The sequence below is a fragment of the Heterocephalus glaber genome, unplaced genomic scaffold, assembly GCF_053883595.1.
Source record: "Heterocephalus glaber isolate CG9 unplaced genomic scaffold, H.glaber_assembly_v1.0 deba00001610, whole genome shotgun sequence".
Classification (NCBI taxonomy): Eukaryota; Metazoa; Chordata; class Mammalia; order Rodentia; family Bathyergidae; genus Heterocephalus; species Heterocephalus glaber.
Genome location: NW_028258381.1, coordinates 3,941,522 through 3,954,240, shown reverse-complemented (window position 1 = coordinate 3,954,240; position 12,719 = coordinate 3,941,522). Strand labels below are relative to the sequence as shown.

Genomic DNA, 12,719 nt, shown 5'->3' with positions numbered 1-12,719 from the left:
ATATTGGAAAACATTGATAGAGTTATGGCCAGAAAGATCTATAAGCATATCTTCCAAGAAGGAATAATAACAAATTATTTGAAAGAGAAATGATTTTTCAAAGAAGAAGCAGCAAGTTTTTCATATATATGAGTCCATATTTCCTCTCTGCCCATCTTCTTCCTTTAGCTGTTTTCTCTGCATTTTCTCCCATTCTCCTTTTCACCTTTCCTTCCTTACACAGCAAGTAGAAAGCCTCCTGGAAGTAATTATCTAAAAAATTTGGATTCTGCCCTTTTATCATCAAGGTTTTTTATTTTATTAAACAGGATGAGCCAAAACAAGATACAAATCCTAGTATGACAACTTTCATGTGTCTTTCTCCCTTTGGATTGATTCTGTACATCATCTTCAGAATGCGGTCATGGAAAATGGGAGCCAATGGTGCGATCCATAGAACTTGTTAACGAGTCCCTGTAACTACAGTGTCAAAGCCTAGACCTCAAGTAGACCACCAAGTACCTCATATCCCCACCCTTCTCACTGCTCGGGCCTCATCTCCAGAGTCTCGTCATCTTTACTGTCCTCACCAGAGAGTTACCCAACTGTTTAGCATTCTCTCCATACCTCATGATATTTCTCATCGTTTTGATTTTGCTCATGTTGTTTCCTCTGGTTAGAACATCCGTACTCAATTTTCTTCACCTGGATAACTTGAATTCATCTATTAAAATGCAGTTTAGGTGTCATCCCTTCCTGTCTCTCTCTAATCCTCAAAGTGGGGCTAACAGTCCTCATTCACCTCCAGCACATTCTGAGCACCTTTCTGTCACAACACTTGTCACATTGTATTAAAATTGTCTATGTACCCAGCTGTCTCCCCTACTGGAGTGCACATCCCTCAGATTCTATTACCTTTGTGTCCTCAATCCAAGTACAGTAATAGGCACAAACCCTCTCAATATTATCAGCTACTACTGATGGAGTTCTAAAACATGAGTGACGTATCTATCAGACTATCTTAGGCAATGCCATTAGGTACTTGCCTCCTTTCAATTCCCTGTTCTAATATACGTAAATCCAATTACTTCAAACTGTTGTACAATTTCTGTGACAGAGACTACACATCTCCCAGCCACCCTTGCAGGTGAGTCGATGCAATATGATTATGTTTGGCCAAAAGATTATAGGAAGGACTGACACAGGTTTTTTTTAATGATCATGACTGACATTATATTTTGACAATAGTTAAATTCATTATATTTTCTCGATTCACTCTTGTATGCCAAATGTGCATCAACTTATTCAAAATTTAACACCTTAAAATAACAAGTATGTATAATGTTGCAATTTCTGAAGTGTTGGAACTTGTGAGAAATTGAGCTCCTTAGTTGCATCTCAGGTCTGTCATTAGGCTGTAACAAGCTAGAGATGAGTGGGGTTAAGGATTCGGTTGTAGTAATCTCAAGATGTTACCTGGACTGATAGATTTGCCTCCAAGCGCACACATTATGTTAACAGACTACATTTCCTGTGAGTTGGCTGGAGAGATTGACTCCTCACCAGGTGGGCTGCTCAAAATAGGGTAGTTCATCTCTCCCAGAGAACCAGATTCCAGAGCAAAAGAGAGCGGGTGGGTGCGCAATCTGGAAGCTGTAATCTTTCATGATACAATGCTGAAGTTTTGCACTCTCACTTCTTCTGCGTGCTGCTACCACACAGACCAGTTCTGGCATAATAGGAAAAGGGAATATAGGACACTGTGAATACCAAGGCGGGGGTCTTTGGAAGCATCTTCAAAGCTGGTACTTGAAAGAAGGCATGTGTTGAGGGGGTGCCTAAAACACAGAGAATGACTAGATCATGAATCACTGGGTGAAACAGACTCTCCAACCTACCTTACAATTTAAATAAGCAAAAAAAACTTTTATGGTGCTAAGATAATGAAAATTAGGAGTTTATTTGTAACTGTGGTATAAACTAGTTACTCAGAACAGTAATAGTCTTCATGAAAATCTGTCTATAGAGATGTCCTGGATGATTAAAGAAATTTGGACATTCTAGAACTTGAAAGACTTATTTCTCAATATAGATGAAAACATCAATTTGACAAGTTAGTGAATTTGCTTAATGTAAGTCTGTCATCAGAGTATTGACACAATCAAATGACCTTTGAAAGTCAAAGGTCATATTATCCCTAATCCTAATCCCTTCAAGTATAGAAAACTGAGGAGTTTCTCTCACCGAACACACAACCACCAGATCCACTCACAGTTTGCTTTCATGATGATGTTAAATTACTTCAAGGACTTGAGAGTTTTCATGAAACAGTACCTATTTCATGAAGTTACTGCGAATGAGAGAAAAAGTAACATTATCTTCTGAAGAGAAAAATACTATATAAATATTAAAACTCATTTCTATGTTTTTAATATTGAAAGTGAATTACTAGTAAATAATCAGTAAAATAATCTCTAAACCTTCTAGGAATTAATTTCATATTTATTTTGAGCATTTTGGATTTTCAAAATTTAAAAAAAAAGACCTTTTATCTGACAAGAAATTTAATGTGATTTAAAACACTTTTCCAGTCCTGTTACTTGGTTTAAAAATCACCGAGTCTGGTGCGGTGATACACACCTGTAATCCTATCTATGTGGGAGCTGACTCAAGAGGATCAAAAGTTCAAGGCCAGCCTGGGCAACTTACTGAGACCATATCTCAAAATTTCAAATAAATAAATAAATAAATAAAGTACTGGAAATGTAGCTTAGGAGTAGAGCATTTGTCTAGCATATGCAAGGCTCTGGATTTAATCTCTACAACTAGTTTTACAAAAAGAAAAGGGGGGGGGGAGGAAAGGAAACCAAAGCAGGGCAAGGCTTACCTATCTATAAGAAGCATGATAAAATGACCAAATTTAGTCCCTAGAATTAGCTCCTCAAAGATAAGCCATTTATTTGTGCATTTCATCCAACAGCATGGTGAAGTGTTTGGTGGTCTATCTAAAGTTCTTTTTACATATGGTATGATGTGTCTTTTTGAATGCATATAATATTTTTTCGTGGGAACAATGTTATGTAATATAAAGATTTATCTGTGCAGCCAAATCAATAGAAAATAACTTCTTTGTTTAAGCAAGTTTTGTAAATGCATGATGATAATGGACACAGAAATAAAATCCAAAGATCTTTAGATTATGTGAGGTCTCCAGTGTTTATGTTCTCATTCGTAAATCATGTCTAACCAGAGCACATTCAATAAAATAATCCTTGGCCACAATTATTTAACATTTTTTCCCATGAGTCACCCCCTACCCCCAAAAAGGCAAAAGCTTTTTTGGGCAGCATCTATTTTACCTTGAAATTTTCTCTTATAAAGGAACCTTAGCCAGGACTTGATTACCTTATCAAATGAGCTCATCCTCAGAGCTGAGGAACTGTAGTCTATCAGAGCAATAGCATGACAACAGCCCAGAAGAGCTGTGTAAATCGTCTAGAGGGCACATCAAGCACTGTCACCTTTCTCTTTCCTTCTGAGCATCTCTAGTCAGGGATACGAAGCTACAGAACAAAGAATAAAGCAATAGAACAAGTATGGGCCATGGAATCTGATGAATCAGTATTTGAAACTCAGTGCTGCTATTTACTATTGGTCTAAACTTCAAAATGTTAAACTTGCTCTATTTTATTTTCCTTATTTGTAAAGCAAAGTGGTTGTTCTGCTCACTATAAATTGATCATGAAAGCAGAATGCAATTGGTACCATTGGTTCGATTTAGATCATGGATGTCTCCCAAGAGTCTCTCGTGCTAAGGGGTGGGTTTGGAAGGTGATGGAGTTAGGTGAGCCTGCAGTTGGCACCTGTTAGAAAGTGGGGCCTGGCTAGACACAGGTCACTCGGGTCTGACCCGAAAACATAGGTGTCCCTCCTGGCTTCTCCTCCTTTCTCTCTCTGCTTCCTGACCACCATGAGGTGGGAAACTTTCCTTAACTCAGATCCTTTTGCTGTGTGCTTTCTGTATTTAAGTCTCTCCAACACAGACTGAAACTTCTCAACAGTGAGGCAAAATACCCCTTTTCTCATTGTAGGTGGTGGTTATTTTGTCCTCGTGACATGGAAAGTGACAAACACATATAAGTGGAACCCAGCATACAGAACCTGCCATATAGAACTCAGTATACAGTCTTCGTTTTCCTTTGCAGAGAGGAGGCTTCATCTGTCTTACGTCTGCTGAACCCTGCCAGGGAGACACTGCTTCACCAAACTAGCATCACTGGGAGTGTGGAAACATCAGAACACTACAGGGAGAAGGACGGGATTTTTTTTTTGTACCGGGGATCGAACTCAGGTCCTTGAGCCTGTGCAACATGTGCTAAAACCACTGAGCTAAATCCCAGGCCCGAAGGACAGGATTTATTTTACTTGCAAAATAACATCAGCAGTGGGTGTTTCTGAAATTTGAGGAGTTGAGTAAGAATTCAAGGATTTTAGAATGCTAGCATAGCTGCAATACAGGAAAAGGTACAAATATAATTGAAATGTAAAGTAATGACTCATATGAATACATGATAGAATTTAGTATTTCTGACCTACCAAAATTACAACAAATTTTAAGAAATAGAACATTGTATTTGTATTTGATTTTCAGATTTGGCTTCCGTAAAAAATTGTTTTTTCTTTCTTTCACTTTCTTTTCACTTTCACTGTACATATTTTTTCAAATATGCAAAGAAACTCTTACATTGTCAGTATCCCATATTAGTCTCATTGTTTTCTGTCCATGGTAAATGTTATCTATGAGAGAGCCATTTTGAAAGTTATCACTGGAATTCTATTCAAGCCAAAGACATGATTTATTTTATGAAGTAGACCAAGTGGTTATGGGTTTAGTAAAAACGTAAAGGTATCAATTTAATTACCATTTAGATAAATTTTCTACATTCTGGAATGAAAAACAAACGTAAAGATTAATGGCTGACAATACCTTTTACATTCCACTATCCATGATTTCTACTGAGACTTGGTATGCTTATATAATGTATGTCTCTCTAATCCTTTTCTGGTTTTTTTTGTGTAGGAAAAGATAAGTTTGTAAACACCCTAAACAACTAAATTGGGGATTAGGAGAAGCAAAACCAAATTGTCTTATATGCCTAGGAGTGGCAGGATTGCAGCTCTGCCATTTCTACTTCTGGTACATAATCTTAACCCTGTTACAGGTATTCCTCACCTCCAGTGGACCTTACCTTTTATTGGGTACACCATTTAGTTGATGATATGCTTTAATTGAGTTAAATCAGCAGTGCGTGTGTGTGTTAATAGTAGTAGTGGTAGATCAAATGGTTAACAACAGCTTAAAAACTTTAACTAAACGAGACCTGGTACATGCAAATTTAAACTGAGAGAGAGAGAGAGGGAGAGAGAGAGAGAGAGAGAGAGAGAGACTCTCATAATTAGGTATTAAAGCCCATACGGAGTGGGAAGACACTGTTGTGTGATCAGTGTGAAGACAAGTAGACAGATTGGAATGGAAAAGGAGAGTAGCATATGCTGACTCCAATGCACAGATCTCTTTAGGAAGACCTTCAACTGAGAAGAGGTGAGGGCTGAGGTCATAAGGAGGCAGGTATAGAGACTGGCCATGGAAGCAGAAGACAGACACAAACCTTATCAGAGGAGGTTCTAGTAAAGAAAAACAAGGGATAAAAATTAACATTAGTAGGCCAGGAATTTATCTTAGCGGTGCTGCACCTGCCTGGCAAGTGCAAGTTCCTGAGTTTGATTCCCAGTACTAGAAAGAAAATTAACATCAGTTAGAATTCACTGCATTTCAAGAAAAGCACGTGTATATTCCTCTATATATCTACACAGAGGATATCTATATATTATATTCTCATATGATTTCTACATTGAAAGCTTTAAAAACTTTTATTTTCAATTTGAAAAGTTGAGCTTGGCAAGTTCTGAACTTGCTAATAGTCACACAGAAAGCAAGAAACACAACTGGATGAATACCTACATTTATTGGGTGTTATAGTTTTTATATGAAGAAGATAATAGAGTCAAGACCCATACTAAGTGAAATGTAGAATATTGTTGAATGCAGAAAATTCCTCATTTTCCCCAGGTGTTCAATGTTTGACAAAAAGCATGTTTCTCCCTCCAATTTTCACTCAAGGAATTAGGATTAAAAATTACATTACATATATTTATTTGAGCTTCTCAAGAGACCCCTCTCACACACACATTAATATTAAAAGCATAATATTGCTAAAAAGTACCCTGGTTGAACAAGCAAATACATCAACTCGGATATTATACAAGATATATGTAGCTTATAAGGGGCATTGTTTTGAAGATAATGGAGAAACACTCCTTCTAAAAATAACTTTATCCCATGCTCCTTCCCAGGAGTTAAAACTACACAATTAGTCATGTATATGGCTGTTTATTAGAATACTCATGAAATTCCATTTACACTAATGAGTGTCTTCTTGCCTCATGTTTTCCAGGAAACTGCTTCATATCCTGGACAGAACACCTGATAATGAACAGGGGCATCATGACAAAATTGGGCTGTTGGGAGAGGAAGAGTGGTTGTGGGTGATTCAGACTTTGTTACTCTCCACAGAATATATCTTGTTAAATCATTTTACAAAAGGGCACATAGGGAGAAATAACTTCTAACTGATGGCATTATATTTGTACATTCAACATGGTTGATATTTTCAAAGCAGTTAGTTCCATGAAAGAACAAATGTTGGATGGATCTGCAGAGTTAGTGATTATATCTGCTGCCTACACTGTGCTACTTCACCCTAATACCTAGCTTTGCCTCTTTATCTTGCATGAATAATGTGACTTCTTGTCCTAAACTCTATGTGAAATTACTTATACCACAGGGGCAAAAAGCCAATTCTCAGTCTAATTTATTTTGCAAATTTGACAGGGACATCAAAGAGCAAGAAGTTGTCTTAGAGTAATGACACTGCTCATTTGTTTAAATGTCAAACCTAAACCTCAACTTTCAGGGAATATGCCTGTAAAGAATGAATTTTAGTTAAGCTGGAGAGGATTTCAATATTATTCAGTCCTGAGGAAAATAGCTATCAATGTCTTGAGAGTTGAGTGCACTGAGTAAATCTTTCTTTTCAATCTGAATGGAATTGACCATTTCAGCACTCGGGGTCATGGACAGTGCCCTCTTCCTCTGATGACTGTCCTTCTGGCAACTAAATCTCCCCAGATTAGCAAATTTGTATCTCTAAATATGCAGTTAGGAAAAAGAAGGCTATGTATCACCTGTCCTGTGCAAAGCAAAAAAAGAAAAAGAAAATAACATTAAAGAAAAGCATATCTTATTACCAAGATTAAGTGTAAAATAAAATCAGGGAAGAGACAAAGCTATGGTTTGTAGATATTTCTGCAAAAAACAAGGAGAGTTACTTTTCTTTGTACTGAAAAGTAAAAATATTTCTCCCCAGACAGATTCCTGGTGGAGACAGTGACAGAGCTTTTAACTCCTTGTGGCACTTTATTGACCATGGACATGGATACAGAGGAGAATGGGGAGCCTGTCCAGTAGGCTAACAATCGGGGGCAGAGGAGCCATGCTCTCCATGCTTTCTTGTCACAGAGTGGAATAACAATGAAGAATTCTGGTTTTAAGGTCAGAAGAAAAGGAAACGAATCTCAATTGTGTCCTTTAATAAATCACCACATTTTTATGTCTTGTTTTTCTACCATCTAATGTAGCTCAGTTTGAGGTTTAACTGAGAGTATATGTGAAAGGTGCTGACATACAGTAGCTACTCAATATAGGTTCATTTTTGATTATTTGCTTATCACTAAGAGCTCACATAATGCACTAAACATTGCTATGTTACTAGCCATGTGTCTAAATAGTTATAATTCTAAAGATGGATGACAACAAGGGAAGCAAGAAAAGCATTTTTATTAACTGACATCATTATAACAAGAGCCCTAATCATATGTATTTCCACATTTTGTCCACATAGGCTACATCCCTAGAAGATTCTCTTTATTTTTCCCTGCAAAAAATCAACAAAAGCCAAATATTGTGAAATAATATTGGGAGAGACAATTAGAGTTTTCAGAAGGTTCTTATGAAATCACAGTCACTGACTCCCTGGAGAATTCCTTCCAGTTCCATGCCCTCTGCTAAGCTGCCTGCTGAATTGCACTTTGGGAGCTTCCTACCCAGAGCAGCACACCTGGGAGGGAAGGCAAAGATCCCATCATGCTGAAAGGCTTTCTCATCAGCACCATCACAGTTTTAGTCTTTGCTTTTGACTTCCAAGCCCTCCTCCCAGTCTTTCTCACCTCACTCACCTTCTCCCCCTTTTCATGACCTGAAATCAGCAGCGTCTTTCCCTAGCCGCCCCATCTCCTCCTGTCATTTTCAAAACCTCCTCCACACTGCCCTCTGCGTTCCAAATGCCTCCCAGCCTCTTCTCCATTCATCAAGGTGCAAGCTCCTTCCATTCACAATTTAAGTCACCTCTCTCTTCCAAAGCGCCTGGTCTTGAAGTAGATTCGCCTCCTGCTCTAATTAATGCCATCACCACCACCCCCTGCCCCCCAACCTCAAAAACTGTGGCAGGCAGAGTGGTGGGGAGGGGAGGAACGAATTTGTCTGCTACAGACCTAGGTATTGACGAATAAGAGCGTGTCTAGCATTGAGTGTAGACTCCTCCTTGAGAAAAATAAAAAATTGCACAGATATTCCTGAGCCTGGCAACCAGCAGCCTCTGAGCAAATCTCGGTTGAGTGGATGAATGAAGGAGTGAATGGATCAGGACTACTGAGGAAGCCTCATCGTCCCGCCCCTGCAGGGCTCCTTTGTAATTAGCCCCGGGAGTGAGTGCGCTCCCCTGCTTTGCTCCTCTATACCCTCTGACCCTTCCTCCCCTCTTCTCTACGGGAACCTAGAGCTGCTCCAGGGCTGGCCACCCAGCTGACAAGGACTCTGACTTCAGCAGCCTAGCCAAGCTTGCTCCTGAGGGGCTCAGCTTTGGATTCGGCAAGCTCTGCCTCCCCAGGCCCCTGAAAACTCCCGGTCACGTTATACAAAGCATGACTGGACGACCCCCTACACTCGATGAAATCCACTTGGGCTTGCCTGTCACAACCCCTTTCCACAGCCCATAACTGAGGTCAGAGAAAAGCAAGCAACACCAAACAACACGGCTCCCCTCTTCTCCCTGCAGAAAAAAAAAAGAATCCTTATGCCAGGGCTTGGTCCTGGTTCTTAAAATCAGAAACTTTTTTTCTTCCGAATGCCATCAGCGTCCCCACCCAGAGCGCGGGACCGCTTCTTCCGCACCCCTTTCAGGGAGGGGTTCTCAGCCTGCAGCCCAGGGAAGACACCTGGGGGCCACCGGACAACTCACCCAGGACGTTCCCCACTAGCGCCACCACGAACACGATGATGTAGCCGGCGATCAGGACCCATTCGTACTCTTTGGGGTGCAGGTACTCCCTCCACAGGTACCGCAGGAATTCCTCGTCGTCATAGTCGGTGGGGCTCAGAAAGGGCTCCTGAGTTCCATTCAGCTCCGAGGCGGAGGACCAGTTGCGGCGAGGGAGGAAAGCGTGCTCCGGTTTGGTGCTGGACATCACGGGCTCGGTCGGGTTCGGCTCAGTGCTGCAAGCCGCTCTCCGCCCGCCCCATGAGCCCTGAAGATCTGCCGGGGAAGCTGCGTGGACCGGCAACCGGGGCTCCGAGTAGAAAATGACGTGAAAAGTTACGGAGCCAATGCCGCCTCCTCTGGAGTCCTCCGCCGCCAACTTGCGAGGAGGCTTCGCCGGCTTGGCAGGAGGGTGTGCACCGGGGAAGCTGCGGCAGTGACAAGGAGGGAGCCAGACCCTTCGCGCCTTCCTCGTTCAGCGCCTGGTCCTCGGCCCGGGCCTCCTCTCGCGCAGGGAAGCCAGGGCAAGGCTGAGGACGGACGACGGACGGGGAAAGTCACGGCAATGATTTAACCTGTTTGTTGGCTAAAGGCCTTTCTTTTCGAACTTTTTCCTTCATTTTCACGTGCAGTTTCTACAAACACACACAGACATGTGGAGGTCGGTGATGTGCCAAAAGGTCAACACATGTTAACACAGGAGGTGGAGGCATCTGGCTTCTTAATGGTATCCCAAAATAGGGAGAGGAGGAGCCTAGCTGGACCTCAGACAGGCCTGTGCAAGTCATTTCAGGCAAACATTGTAACACTTACACGGACTCATCTGAGCATTTGTCACTTGCCAAGTTGGAACCTTCTAAGTCTAAGCCTTTCCTTTCCTCATTGAAATTGGGGAAGTACAGTTGTTTTTCTTTTTTAATTGAAGGGTATAATTAGCAGAAATTTGTATTTGCAACAGCCAATGTCACGTGAAATACAGGAGCAAATCCTGGAGGACATCAAGGGTCATTCATACACGTGACCACAGCTAAGCGTGTCAAGTACAAGAGACCACCAGGTGAACAAGACTGAGCAGCCTCCTCCATAGGTCACAGCAGTCTTCTTTCCCTTGACCACCACACCCCTCCAGTCCCTCTTATTGACTCAAGACTGATGTCATCTGTCATCCTCTCATGAAGTGGCTTCATCTCTAAGAACAAGTGTTCTGCGGTTTTCCAGCATGTAAATTCATGATCTCTTCATGCCTGATAACCACGTTAGACCTATCACACTGGCTTCCCTGGAGTCTTGGACTTGGGAAGGCCTTGGAATCATTTAGCCTGAACTTAAGCTTAACAGTAGAAGCCTCTTAGTAACATTACTAAATGTCCCCACATAACTTGGATGTGACCATCACAATCCACAACTTCCACCATTATGGGACTGCTCTAGAGGTTAGAAAACTTCCTTACATGGAGCAAGGTCTTAAGCCATTAATTGCTTTTCAGGTTCTTTTACCTCCAATCCCAACTTTGCATTTTAGTACTATGTATAATAAATCTTCCACACAAAATTCTTCACTTATTCAAAGCAAGCCTCACACCCTCAACTGCCCTTCCAGCTCCCTATACTCTTTCCCCCCAATTTTTCCATTGTTTTTCACATGTCACTATTTCCACACCTATATGCATTCTTCATTTACCTTTAGACAGTTGTTACCATATTGAAGCATATGTAACTGGAAGGAAATACAGTAATCTGTTTTAATACTTGGTAGAATTTGAAGCACACAATTCTGCTACTTACGTTTTTAGAAGCCACAAAACAAAGATAGTTTACATTGAGCTTCTGGTAAGTTGCCCCTACTCCCAGCCCTGATCATAATTTTCACATTTGTTTTCCACATTAAGGTTTCTAAAAATTCTTTGTTATGCATTATATTAAACCCCCTCAAAGGTTGGCTATGACAAGACCCTTTTTATAGATGAGGAAATTGTTTCTGGAGAAATCAACTGATTTTCCAAATAACAAGTGATTAATCAGAAACATATCTCTATCTAGTGCTTGGTTTTGTATGATTATTATATATCACAGCACACCCTACTTTGAATATTTCCAATCTGTACTATTTACATTTATTTTTAAGAGAAAGGCATGAATGAACATTTTATTTTTCACCAAATATTTAATGACTGAGCCAATTCCACTCTGAGTGATACAAACTAAATAGGTTGGGTTTTTTCATGCACTTTGTTCTTCAGTGAAGCTAGAGAAAAAAATCAACCAACATATAAGAGAACCTTAGGAATGGATAAATGCAATGTGAAAAACAAGCTGGGAGAAGTGATAGAAAATTCCAAAGATCACCTGGTCGTGATCCAAATGGGCTCTGTGGAGAGGTGACATATCAGCAGGAGACCCAAATGATACTTGCATATATTTAATTTTGTTAATTTGAGAGTTAAGCAGACCTTTTTAAGTGCTAATGTTCCCATCCAAAGCATTGTCTCTCCTCCAGACCCCTTGTCACCAGTAAACAGGAGGAGCAGATCTTGTCTGGCTTCCTTGTGTTCACTGACACAAATATGCTAACTTTCTGCTGTTCTATGGTGTCTTCCTCTGACTGATTAATATCTGCATTTTTCTCTTTCATGGACTATTCTTCTAAAAATTGGAAAGGTTGTTACTAGTTTAATTTAGATCTGTATTTGTTAATGTCTGTAGATTCCTTGTCAAGAATAATCCATATATATGGACTCAGTCTGTTACTTCATATGTAGTGAATGCCATGAACTTCTCTTTTCATTTCACTCTTCTCTTAGATGTCCACTGCAATTAATCATCACTGTTTGTTAACATTGTAAAGGAGAAGAAAGGAGAATATTTTCAAGGTTTTATTCTGGTACCTGCCTTGTGTTGTCCATTTCCAGCTACCATGACTTATCAGGTGCTATGTTTCAAATTTGTGATACTCCAATGCCATACAAAATATGACTCAAATATTCAAATTATCATTTGCTCTCTTTTTGGAAGCACAACATAAAGATGATGAATATTACAGTACTTGTTTCTCATATAATCTTCTTTAGATCTTTTATTATCTTTCAGAACATTTGAAAAGAATGTATTGTTCTTGGGTATTATTATTCAATTGGAAATCTTCCTACTGTATATCAGGAAAAGGCGTCAACCCAATATAAGACACTAAAGGAAGTTTTTAAATTTGCCCCAAGATTTCCTCCTGAAGATATTAAAATAATTAAATGAATTGATGTTTTCAAAAAAGTGCCAACTACCTAGAAAGTAATCCAGAAGATGTTTATTAAA

General features: G+C 40.0%; 1 protein-coding gene across 2 annotated transcripts in view; it reads right to left on the bottom strand.

Annotated features, from left to right (window-relative positions):
• The window catches only part of Hcrtr2 (hypocretin receptor 2), a 96,929-nt gene extending 86,798 nt beyond the window's left edge, over window positions 1–10,131 (bottom strand). For both annotated transcript variants that reach the window (XM_004868829.3, XM_087196004.1), the window contains exon 1: window positions 9,396–10,131. In XM_004868829.3, coding sequence (XP_004868886.1) covers window positions 9,396–9,621 — 226 coding nt within the window. In that variant the 5' untranslated portion in view covers window positions 9,622–10,131. The remainder of the gene's footprint in view (window positions 1–9,395) is intronic.
• Window positions 10,132–12,719: the final 2,588 nt, after the last annotated feature.